This window comes from Malus domestica, chromosome 05 (assembly GCF_042453785.1).
Source record: "Malus domestica chromosome 05, GDT2T_hap1".
Classification (NCBI taxonomy): Eukaryota; Viridiplantae; Streptophyta; class Magnoliopsida; order Rosales; family Rosaceae; genus Malus; species Malus domestica.
The window spans coordinates 20,636,218-20,648,507 of NC_091665.1; the positions used below are offsets into that span (position 1 = coordinate 20,636,218).

The 12,290-nt window shown below is 40.9% G+C and overlaps 3 protein-coding genes across 3 annotated transcripts; all 3 read right to left on the reverse strand.

The window, feature by feature from the left end:
- Positions 1-6,098: 6,098 nt before the first annotated feature.
- On the reverse strand, positions 6,099-7,370 carry LOC139196121 (uncharacterized mitochondrial protein AtMg00810-like). The gene has a single exon (XM_070821781.1). The coding sequence runs from the start codon at positions 7,368-7,370 to the stop codon at positions 6,099-6,101; it is 1,272 nt and encodes a 423-aa protein (XP_070677882.1).
- Positions 7,371-7,427: 57 nt separating this feature from the next.
- LOC139196122 (uncharacterized) lies at positions 7,428-10,364 on the reverse strand. The gene is made up of 4 exons (XM_070821782.1): positions 9,623-10,364; positions 9,048-9,313; positions 8,879-8,952; positions 7,428-8,394 (listed from the first exon to the last, which is right to left on the reverse strand). Exons 1-4 carry the CDS (start codon positions 10,362-10,364, stop codon positions 7,428-7,430), a joined length of 2,049 nt encoding a protein of 682 aa, XP_070677883.1.
- A 410-nt stretch (positions 10,365-10,774) lies between these two features.
- LOC114824825 (uncharacterized) lies at positions 10,775-12,260 on the reverse strand. Its single transcript, XM_029102126.2, has 2 exons — positions 11,529-12,260; positions 10,775-11,369 (listed from the first exon to the last, which is right to left on the reverse strand). The coding sequence occupies exons 1-2, from the start codon at positions 12,036-12,038 to the stop codon at positions 11,199-11,201; spliced, it is 681 nt and encodes a 226-aa protein (XP_028957959.1). The 5' UTR covers positions 12,039-12,260; the 3' UTR covers positions 10,775-11,198.
- Between the last annotated feature and the right edge of the window lie 30 nt (positions 12,261-12,290).

Here is a 12,290-nt window from a genome sequence, read left to right on the forward strand (position 1 = left end):
GGTATTTGGATGCTGGGTTGGGTATGGGGTGGCTGCCTGAGGGAACGGACTTCATCAAGGATGGTTTGTTGAACTTGGTCTTGGCGGAGGCGGTGGACGGAGAAATCTGCTATGAAGTGCTGGAGGTCTGCGATGTGATGTTGGATGTTTTCATAGCGGATGTTCACCATCGACAAGGATTTTTGAAATTCCTGGAGTTGCTGGTGCTGAAGCTCATGATCCCATTCAGCCTCCGTCACGTCGGCGACCGTGACTGAGGCCTTGCTCTTGCCCATTGATGCACACCTGGGCTCTGGATACCAAATGGTAGGTTCCAGTCGCTCCAAGGGGAACAAGTTTCAAGAAAAAGAAAAGTTGCAGAGAAAAGGAAATTGCAGAGAACGATAAGTTCTATTTCATAACTCAAATGAGGTTACAACAGACTAATATATCCCCACATCATCCACTACAGACAAAAGACTTAGGTAACCCAAGTGCCGAATCACCACATTCCTATATTCCACTATGAGGCAGGTAAATTAACCAAGGCATGAGTAAATTAGTGCCGGGTCCTAACACTTTGTCGCCCCGTTGCTCGCCGGCGAGTTCAACACGGGTCGTAACCCGGAATTTAACGACCCAAATAGGAATCACATTAGAACCGACGACGCCGATTGAGCTGCGAGCGGAGGCCTGGCAGATATCAAAAAGGCCATCAAATACAAGGTAGTCCTCGCCGGCATTGAAACGCCTAAGGTGACGGGAGTGGACGGAATCGGTGAGGGTCTCGAGGGGTTTTTTTTGAAAAAATTGAGGAACTAGAAAATTTTGGGGAATGGAAAATATTTGAGGAAGAAATATTTTTTTTAATTCATTTTAATTGTTAAATAAAAAATTAATTTTTAATTTTAGTTGAGGAATGAGTGGACCCCACTTCTCCCACATCATCATTTAACAACCAAATTGACAGAAAATTTAACGGAGGCCTAACATTGCAACGAATTCATAAGTAGAGGAATGAAATTGCAATGTTTAAAACATGAAGTATGAGATTGTTGTTCGACCCATAGTTGAGGTAGTTTTGTATAATTTACCCTTTTTTTAACAAACGATATCATTTACACGAATGAGAAGGGGTAGGCTTAACCTCATAATGTACTAGCAATAATGTGGTTTATATTTATCTTTAACAAAAATCGAATATAAAACCTTTCAAATGAAGATGATTACCACTAGACCATAGTAATAAGTGACTATTAAACGGACTTCTATAGTATGCAAGTGAGACCAAACCCAAAATGCAAGGTATTCTTGACTTCGAAACAAAGAAAGCACGAGCGAGAGAATCTAATCCCTAACAAAACAATAGGAAAAGTTTGGTCGAACAAGAAGTAGGGATGGGCAGGGGCCGGGCCGGGCCAAAAATTGAAGGAACCGGACCAAACCAGTTTGTAAATAACACGGGGCGGGTTTTGGATTTTTCAAAATAGGATTCGAACTTGACCCGGCCCTTTTGAAACGGGCCGGTTCCTATGGGTCCCCATGGGTCCTAAGGTACGGCAGCAACGACCATGATGTCCTCTCCTGCCTCAAGTTCTTCGATTGGGTCGACTGCCAGCCCAACTTCCACCACACCCACGCCACCTTTAACGCCATCTTCAAAATCCTTTTCAAGGCCAAACTCATGTATTTCAAATCTGCTTCTTCTTTTGCTCAAATTCAATTTAATTCAACAGAAGTTTCAAACTCAGTCGATTCAAATTCAATTCAATAAAAGATTTGAAATTGGAACATAACAGAGGTCAAGGTTCAAGAACCAAAAAAAATCCCTATATCTAGAAACCTAATTTAATTTTCAATCCCAATCCCTAAAACGTAATACCTTAGAACTGAAGAGGACTATGAGTCAGGATGAGAGATCAACATCTTCACAAGCCACAACAACACTCCAATAAGAGACAAAGCAACTCACTCTTGGTCTCCATCTCCACCTTCTTGTCAAACATGAAATGTCATGTGGCCAAGCCAAAGGCAGTTCTGCACCGCCTTTCGAACTCCATATACGAAATACAAAATCCTCTTCCACAGATAGAAATACCTCTCCACAAAAAACACTATGATCCTAATCCCCCAACCCAAAACCAATCTCCCGCAAATCAAAACCAAAATCAAGACCTGCCACTTCCACTATATCAATTTCCACAAGTTTTCTGCCCCAGAACTCGAATCGCCAGCATGCAAACCAGAACCGGCACTCTGCAGCTTCTGATGATGAAATGAGAGATCGAGGAGGAGAGATTGAGGTATGAGTGAAATGAGAGGAGTCGGGAGGAGAGATCGAGAAGACTGGGATGGGGAAAAAATTTCAACTCTATTATTTCATGCTAGAAACGGGTCGGGCCGGGGACCCGAACCACCCTGCCTCGTTTTGTGTTTAGAAATTTTGGACCCGCCCCGAACCTAAATTACCCGCCCCTACCCGTGGTTCCTATACCCATTTGCCCACCCATACCAAGAAGCTTTCTATTTTGGAGTCAATTCTAAAATAAACAAATGCAACTGTATGTAAATTATGACTCTCCTTGTATTAATTATTAAAGAGAGTACAATATATACAGTTATAACAATCTCTAGTGTGAAAAGAATCATATACTAATTATAATTTGATAATTATAGAAAAGATTTTGGAGATAAAGATTATATACTAACATCGTCTCAAGTCGTTCCGATGTCTCTAATCTCTAATAAAAATGTTGTTGTAATAATAAAAAATAAAAAAAGTTCGCATTACCAAGATCTTGAAAGCAACCTTTCAACAAACCAAAATAAGAGGACCCAAAGGATGATGATTGCCAGCAACTTGCAACATCAAATGAATTATGAGTGCAGAGTCTAATTCCACTAGTAATTTATTAATCCATAATCTTCATGCCAATTGTAAATCCAAATAAAGTTCTCATAGCTCAGCAGTGAGAATCTCGCCTGTGCCCAAATTTGGCACAAAACCCAAAAATTCATTTACCATAAAAATCTCTTAAAACACCACTTACAAGAAATTATTATTTCCGCTCTTGCAACCATCAACATTAAGCTTAAACAAATACGAAGAAGCTTACAAATGGGGCAAATATTCGATTCTATGGGGTTATCAATCTTGTGAGTATTAAACTTCAACCATTCACAAAGATTTTGTAGCTGATAGTTTAACGACCTACAGTCTTAATTTAGATTTACACAACTTTTTATTTTGATAATTCTCCTTTACGTTCATTTAGTTTTGTTCGTGAGGATCAACATGTGATGTTCTAGTCTAGATTTATTATTGAATAATTTTGTTTGGGTTATTAGCATTTAACCCGGTTTTTCAACCAAAACAAAAACAAAACAAAAAACAAAAAAGTTGATTGTGATACGAGAGAATGAGTCAAGTCAAGCACACAAAAGACCCATACTCTCACGGCCTTAGGGCCTTCACGCAGCAGGTAGGGTGTGTCGATGAAGGGATGACTCAAGCACTAAGACATGTTATATCCAAAAGGCTAAATCGCCAAAATGGTTCCTGAGATTTGCATAACTCATCACTTTGGTCCCTAAGATTCCAAATTGATAAAAGTGGTCCCTGAGATTGTCCACCATCCATCATTTTGGTTCTTCCGTTAAAAACTCCGTTAAGTGTCCCGAAGGAAGTTTGGGCAATTTTCAAAGCTTCGTAACTCAATCGTTTCTTAACCAAAGTCGACCCATAATATATCAAAATGAAGATAGGAAAGTGTAGAATAAGATTATACCTATTTAGAATCCCAATGGTTTCCAGAGATGACCGGAAAATAGCCTCAAAGTTGACTGGTCCGAGTGAAAACTTGGAAAGTTGCCCGAAACTGAATAAACTTTAAACATTCATAACTTCTTCAATACTCAACGAAATCAAGTGATTCAGAAATGAAAATCATACTTCTCGACGAGAAGAAGAGAATGGTACCTTTTTTCGATGCCTAACTCGCCATGTTTTGCCCGGAAAACGGCTAAAAGTGGCTGCCTTAGTCTCGAGTTAGCCACTTTCGAGCTGTTTTTCGGCCAAACCACGACGAGTTAGCCGTCGACAAAGGTACCATTCTCTTCGTCTCATCAAGAAGTATGATTTTTGTTTTTGAATAACTTGATTTCGTTGAGTATTGAAGAAGTTATGAACGTTTAAAGTTTACCCAATTTCCGGCGAGTTTTCAAGTTTTCACTCAGACCAGTCAACTTTGAGGCTATGTTCCGGCCATCTCGGGCAACCATTGGGCTTCGAAATAGGTATAATCTTATTCTACACTTTCCTATCGTCATTTTGATATATTATGGGTCGAATTTGGTTAAGAAATGATTGAGTTACGAAGCTTTGAAAATTTCTCAAACTTCCTCCGGGACACTTAACGAAGTTTTTAACGGAATGATCAAAATGATGGATGGTGAACAATCTCAGGGACCACTTTTATCGATTTGGAATCTCAGGGACCAAAGTGATGAGTTATGCAAATCTCAAGGACTATTTTGACGATTTAGCCTATCTAAAATAGTAGTGCTATTCACACACATTTTTTTACCTTACACACACATTTGTTATTCTTACTTTCTTCAATTCATTCGATTCGCCGAACGAAAATTGAGGTGTGTTTGCAAAAAGCACCGCCCTATCTCAAACAGTTTGGGATTGGCTAACCACCCGTTGCGGGTAGGATGCGCCGACGAGGAGATGAGTCAAGCTATAAAATAAACAATGATACAAGTGTCTCCACTCTCTAGTCGATCAAAAGAAAAAAGCTTTATATTTTGATGTGGTTGTCTTTCTGTAAGGTCCATTGGTGTCTCCGTCAAGAAAAATGAGCAAGTCCTCCTCCAAGCCTAAGCATAAAAGCAAGAGCAAGAGCAAAAGCACAACCAGCAGCAAGGGCCCTCCACTTTTCTCCGACTGCGGTCACAAAGCTAAAGGTTTCTCTCTAATTCTTCTCCAGATTTCTGTGTTTTTCGTTTCTTGCATCGCAAAAAGCCTGTTCGAGGATTCTCCTACAACTCACTTCTTTTGGGTTCCGGCAGACTTGCTTACAGCGGGATATTCCAAGGGCCAGACGTTCAGTTTCTCATCCCACATTGATGGCGGAGTGGTATGTTCTTATATTGGCACCCCCTCTAAAACGTTAGAAAGAAAGTTGAGAGTATTTTCGGGTTTGTTTTCAGAACCTTATATGTTCAACCTCCGCGAAGATTGGAGGACGATCAAGTGCAGCTGTTGTAGGATCGTACACATACAAAGAGAAGCACCTTGACAGTTGGAGGATCTTGACAGTTGATCATCAAACAGTGGTGAAAGCTAGTGGTAGAGTTCACTCAGAACCTCTCAACAAAGAGAAGCACCTTGACAGTTGGAGGATCGTGAATGGTTGATCATCAAACAGTGGTGAAAGCTAGACTCGATGGTAGTGGAGATGCTAAGACTGTCCTGCAGTACAGTATTAGACCCAAGTCGCGCTTGTCTATCTCGGGCGAGTTCAACACCAAGGCACTTGACAAGATTCCTAAAATTGGACTGGCACTTTCTCTTGCCCCTTAAACAATTTCGCAATATTCATATGCAACTGATGCAATTATTAGATAGATATTTCTACTGATATAAGTTTTTCTAGATCTTTATGATTCTATCAGTTTAGAAAGCTGTCGGTTCAACAGGTCTAGTGCTAGTGTTTCAAAGCAATCTGCATCTGTGAAAATTTAGAACCCAAAAAAGGTTTTGTATATTTCTCTATCGGTTTAAGAGCTACAAGAGATGGCTCTATATAGAGACCGAACAATAAAGAAAAGAAGACGTGCACCTTTGGCACACTTACAGTCAGAAATAAAGAAAACAATTTACAAGAAAACATGGGATAAAGCTGCAGCTATATGGGCACACTTACAGTCAGAAATAAAGAAAACAATTTACAAGAAAACATGGGATAAAGCTGCAGCTATATGGGCACACTTACAGTCAGAAATAAAGAAAAACAATTTACAAGAAAGATGGACCAAGTGTGACGATAGTGGTAGTAGCCACTTTACCTGAAAATATGGGATAAAGTTGCAGCTAGTTTCAATACTCCACCTCAAGCTGGATCAAGTGGGTTAATTGATCCAAGCTTGCTCAGTAGCCTTTGAAGATGAGTAGAGTCCAAAGCCTTTGTGAACAAGTCTGCAAGCTGATCGTGACTGCGAGTGTAAATGGGGTTGATAACTTTGGATTGAACTTGAGCACGAATGTAGTGACAATCCACTTCAATGTGTTTGGTGCGTTCGTGAAACACTGGGTTAGAAGCAATATGCATGGCAGCTTGGTTATCACAAAACAAGGACATAGGTTCATTGTCGATATAGCCAAGATCTGCTAGAAGACGCTTTAACCAGATTAATTCACACGCCGTGGCTGCCATGGCTCTATACTCCGCCTCTGCACTTGATCGTGCAATCACAGTCTGCTTTTTACTCTTCCATGTCACGAGATTTCCACCAACAAACATGCAGAACCCGGTGGTAGACTTTCGATCGAGTGCATTACCTGCCCAGTCAGCATCTGTGTATGCCATAATGTGATTTGAGCCATGGTTCTTTAAGAGCAAGCCTCTGCCAATTGACCCCTTCAAGTATCTGAGTATTCTTTTGACAATCTCCCAGTGGAGTAGAGTAGGAGAGTGCATGAATTGACTGATAAGGCTTACGGAATAAGCAATGTCAGGGCGAGTAATTGTAAGGTAGATTAACTTCCCCACCATACGTTGATAGACACTAGGATTCGACAGAAGTTCACTAGAGTCATCAAGTTGGAGTTTGCTTACAAAGGGAGTGAGAGCAGCTTTGCAATCCAACATGTGAGCTTCCTCCAATAAGTCAAGCACATATTTGCGTTGATTTAAAAACAAACCCTTGGCAGAGGTTGCCATCTCAATGCCAAGGAAGTACTTTAGGGTTCCCAAGTCCTTGATTGCAAACTGTTGATGAAGAGAGGATTTTAGAGTAGCAATCTCTTCTATGTTGTCCCCCGTTATAATGAGATCATCCACATATATAAGAACAATTAATTTTCCATTTGAACCACTGCGAACAAACAAGGAGGAATCGTCATGACTCCTCTTGAACCCCGCAGCCTCCAGAACCGAGCTTAACTTCGAGTACCAGGCTCGGGGGGATTGTTTAAGTCTATATATGGCCTTGTGAAGCCTGCATACTTTGTTAACTTCACTTTCTTGTGGGTGTCCGGGGGGGAGCTTCATGTATACCTCCTCTTCAAGATCACCATGGAGAAATGCATTCTTCACATCCATTTGGAATAGAGACCAGTTATGATTAACTGCCACGGACAACAGGACTCGAACCGTGCTCATTTTAGCTACAGGAGCAAATGTCTCCTTGTAGTCAATACCATAAGTTTGAGTAAATCCTCAGGCAACTAGTCTGGCCTTGTGTCGTTCAATACTGCCGTTGGAATGGAACTTGATCTTATATATCCATCTACTCCCTACTGCCTTTTTCCCTTTTGGTAGATCAACTACACTCCATGTGTGATTGTCATTTAAGGCCTTGAGCTCTTCTTGCATAGCTTCCTTCCATACTTGACTGTGAGCAGCTTCATGGAAGTTCCTTGGTTCAACATTCGAGGATATCTGATTTACAAATGCAGCATGGGATTTTGACAGTTTGTGATATGTTAGGGCTTCTGAAATAGGATGTCTTACATTGTAGGTAATGTATTCTTGAAACCTTGGAGGAGGATGTCTGTCCCGAGTTGGATTTCTTCGAGGAGCTACATACGGTTGTGAGGTAGAGGTTGTGCTTTGTTCACTTGTAGATGTTCCCTCACCCTCAAATTGTTCCGACTCCGAGTGAGGTTCAAGAGAATCATTATGAGAATGGGATTCACGAAAATTTATTGGAGTAGGTAATGGAAAGATGTCCATAATATCCTTTCTCTGAGGCTCTTCACTGCAGTCTGTATGAAAGAAAGAAGCAAGCTCATCAAATCTTACATCTCTGGAGACTCCAACCTTACCATTCTGAGGATTGAAGTATTTGTATCCCTTTTGAGAGCTTGAGTATCCCATAAAAACACATTTGACAGCTCTAGGTTCGAGTTTATCTCGATGTGCTGCTTGAATATGAACATAGCAAGTGCACCCGAAAGTTCTGAGATGTGAGATGTCAATGTTTCTTCCCTTCATTACTTCAACAGGAGACTTTGAGTTTAAAACTCGAGTGGGTAACCTATTGATGATGTATGCTGCAGTGAGAAGTGCTTGTGACCAGAACCTTTTAGGCACATTCATTTGAAACATAAGAGACCTTGTTTTCTCCAACAAATCACGGTTCTTTCTTTCCGCTATACCATTTTGCTGTGGAGTACCAACACAACTGGTTTGATGCAAAATTCCATGATCACTTAAGTAATTAGACATGTTATTGGATGTGTACTCAGTGCCATTGTCCGATTGCAGTATGCTTAACTTAGATGAAAATTGATTTATGATGAGTTTATGAAAATCTTTAAAGGCATAAAAAAAACTCACTTTTGGATTTCAAGAGGTAGACCCATGTAACACGAGAGTAATCATCAATGAAGGTGACATAATATTTATATCCATCAAAAGAGCTTACACGAGAGGGACCCCAGATATCAGAGTGAACGATTTCAAACAGTTTACAGGTTCTAGACTTGGAAGAAACAAAAGGAAGCCTAGTAGCTTTCGACATTTGACAGATTTCACAAGCATGTGTAGGCTTACAAAAATTTGGAAACAGTTTGGTCATCACATGTTCTGAAGGATGAGCCAACCGAAGATGCCAAAGGTGGTAATCTTGAGAGAGACTGAGGCTTGCAAGGGGGTGCTTAAGAGACTTGGAATTCTTTGAGAGGTAATAGAGTCCATTCAGGAGATACCCTTCACCAATCTTCTTCCGAGTGACCCGATCCTGAAATACAACACTGTGAGGAGAGAATATGGCAAGGCAATCTAGGGTGGTGTGATTTTACTTATGGACAGGAGTTGGAAAGGGAAAGAAGGTACATATAAAGCTGTTGACTCAATCTTATCACTTAACAGTTTAAGTTTCCCTTTTCCCAGAATAGGTTCTCCGTTCCCATTTGCAACAGACACCCGTGTAGACTCAGGCATATTTTGAAACTTATCCAAGCAAGAAGACTTATTTGTTATGTGGTCAGTAGCACCTGAGTCTATAATCCAACAATCATGACTAATTTCATTAAGTGCAGTTTTGAGAGCAGTGATGATACCTGAGACATTGTCATGAGTTGAAGTCTCAGCCAAAAAACCTGCAAATTTTCCGAGCATAGCAGTAGGAGTTGAAGTGGTCGCTTCCTCAATTTGAGTGTTGCCTCCTCGTCTTTGAAGAAAGTTTGCAAACTCATTTATGAGATCTATTGGATTCTCAGTGAAATTTGAGATTCCACCCGTCGAAGAACTGGATGAGTGGAGGGCCTTAGGGTTGATTCTTTTCCCTTATTTGATCATTCTTCCTTCCTTATCAAATTTTGGTTTTAACTCCGGGTGCAAGATCCAACATTTGTCCCTTAGGTGACCTTTCATGTTGCAGTGAGTGCATTTCCAATCTGCTTTCTTACTGGCAAAAAAATTTTCACCAGTGTTTTTATGGTAGCTCGAGAAAACCCTAGCCTCAGGATTTGATTTTGACTCAATGTGCATAACTTTTCTTCGAGTTTCTTCCCTTTGAACAGCTTGACAGACACCATTAAATGAGGGCAGCTCAGGAGTCATCAACAAGTGGCTTCGAAGGTCTTCATATTCAGCTCCTAGACTTGCTAGAAGTTGAAATACTTTGTCCTCATCAGCTCTTTTAAGGAGCACAGCAGAATCGGTTGAGTGTGGACGATACATGTCAAGTTCATTCCACATGGACTTGATGCTTCCTAGATGTTGGACGAAGGATCGATCACCTTGCTTTAGCCCAGCAATATCCTTTTTGAGCTGAAAAATACGAGCTGCATTATTTTGACTGCCATACATTTCTTTAATGGATTCCCAGAGAGTGAAAGAGGACTCTGAGTAACTGAAGAGTTCAGATAACTTTGGTTCCATGGAGTTGAGTATCCAGGACATAACTAACTGGTCGCTTGCATGCCATGCACCATATGACGTGGATGATCTTTCAGGCGGTCCGATGCTTCCATTGATATACCCGAGCTTTGATCTTCCTCCTAAGGCAAGTGAAATGGCACGAGACCAAGGTAGATAGTTGAACTCGTTTAGTAGCACTGAGCATAGACGCAAATTTGAATTGATTTCACCTTGAAAGGAGTTTGAGGAGCTTGTAGCCTCATGATTTGAGGAACTTTCTTCTGTCATTGTAGTGAATGAGGCACGACCGAAACAAGGTTTTTGAATGAATGAACAAACAGAGACAGGACCCTATGGTTCCTGCTCTGATACCATGTGAAAATTTAGAACCCAAAAAAGGTTTTGTATATTTCTCTATCGGTTTAAGAGCTACAAGAGATGGCTCTATATAGAGACCGAACAATAAAGAAAAGAAGACGTGCACCTTTGGCACACTTACAGTCAGAAATAAAGAAAACAATTTACAAGAAAACATGGGATAAAGCTGCAGCTATATGGGCACACTTACAGTCAGAAATAAAGAAAAACAATTTACAAGAAAGATGGACCAAGTGTGACGATAGTGGCAGTAGCCACTTTACCTGAAAATATGGGATAAAGTTGCAGCTTGTTTCAATAGCATCTGAAATTCGAAATCATTTCAGCGACAACTGAAGGATTTTACTTATATGATCTAGTTGCACACTAGCTGGGAATTCCCAAAAAATAAATCTTGACACACTTACAAATCAACTCCTAACTAGTATTGCATGTCCCACTGATTTTATCTAATGGCTTGGAACTTCTTGTTCCCGTCTACTCAGTAGTTTATGGAGCAGCATCCACTTTTTGTTTTTTGCTCTATCCAGTTTAACCTGCGACATTGAAGTTCTCCGTCGCTTGAGAGCAGACTTGAACGCAGAGGGATGTTCAGCAAAAGCATGAAAATCTTCCGCTTTAGATCCGCGCACACCAGCTCAATAAAATCGATGTGTATGGAGAACATTTCTATTTCAGTATTACAGCCATCACATTCAGCAGTCTGCAAATGTATTAGTAACAACAGGTTGTGCGGTCTAATGGTCACTTTGGAGATTTGAACCTGGTGCACCATTTGATCAGTAGCGCTTCAACACTGGCATCCATTCGTGTCCCGATTCCTCCCCAGACCAGCATATGGGCGAAGTCTCCAAATGTCGAACCAGTCACTTCATGTACAGCCTTGAATCCGATTCTTGAATAGAACCGCACAAGCTGAACAAAAAAATTAGATGCTTCACCATTTTGCTATATGTGTTATGAGAGTATAAAACGGAAAGGGAAATATGCACAAACAGAACCTTTTACAAACCGTCAGTAAGAAATAGAGCTTCTTCACTACGTCAACTGTAAACAGAAAATAAAAGGACGAACCTTGTGGTGGTAAATATCGGAGTCATTGATAGCCAGCAGCTCAGCCGTTCCGCAACCGCAATCGTATCCATACCGAACGGCAACAGCTCCAAGAAACAAACCGATCCCAAATATCGACTTCTCCATCCCCAGAGTCTCTCTCTTGAGTCTGATGGACTCCAAGTGAAGGATCCTCCCTTTCAGCCAGACCCTTATGAGCCCCTCGGCCTTTCCGAGCTCTTTCTTCGTCCCCAAGCTTCTGGCCGTGATTCTGAAAAAGGGTCCCACAGTTTGGAGCTGCAGGTCCAGCTTCTGGGATTTTGATGAGTCCAGTATCTCAGCCATGGTTGGCATTGTGGGTCCGGTGCCGGCCTCTCTACTTTTCTTGGTAAGGGTAGTGGGGGTGAGTAATGAAGAAACAATTCGGGTTCTGGTTCGGATTAAAACGCTTATGGTGCGGCGAAAATGAACAGTTGGATTTGGCATGGAGAGGTTGGAAGTTGAAATCATTGATACGGATGATAGTTCCATATTTTTCTGATTTAATTTTTGGGATTAGGGTTTTGGGGTTTTCTTTTACAGAAATGTTTGTGAAGTGATTCAGAAGTATGAAGAATTGGATTCTTTCAGTTTCATATCTCAAAGCTTGGAGACACTGGCTACCGTGATGGAGTTTGGTGTTACAGATCCTTTCTCTCATCCTTGGTGTTTAGATAAGCTACACGTGGCTACACCACCACCATCATGTGTCCTATCTTGAGCAAGTGCTTATAATCTTTTTTT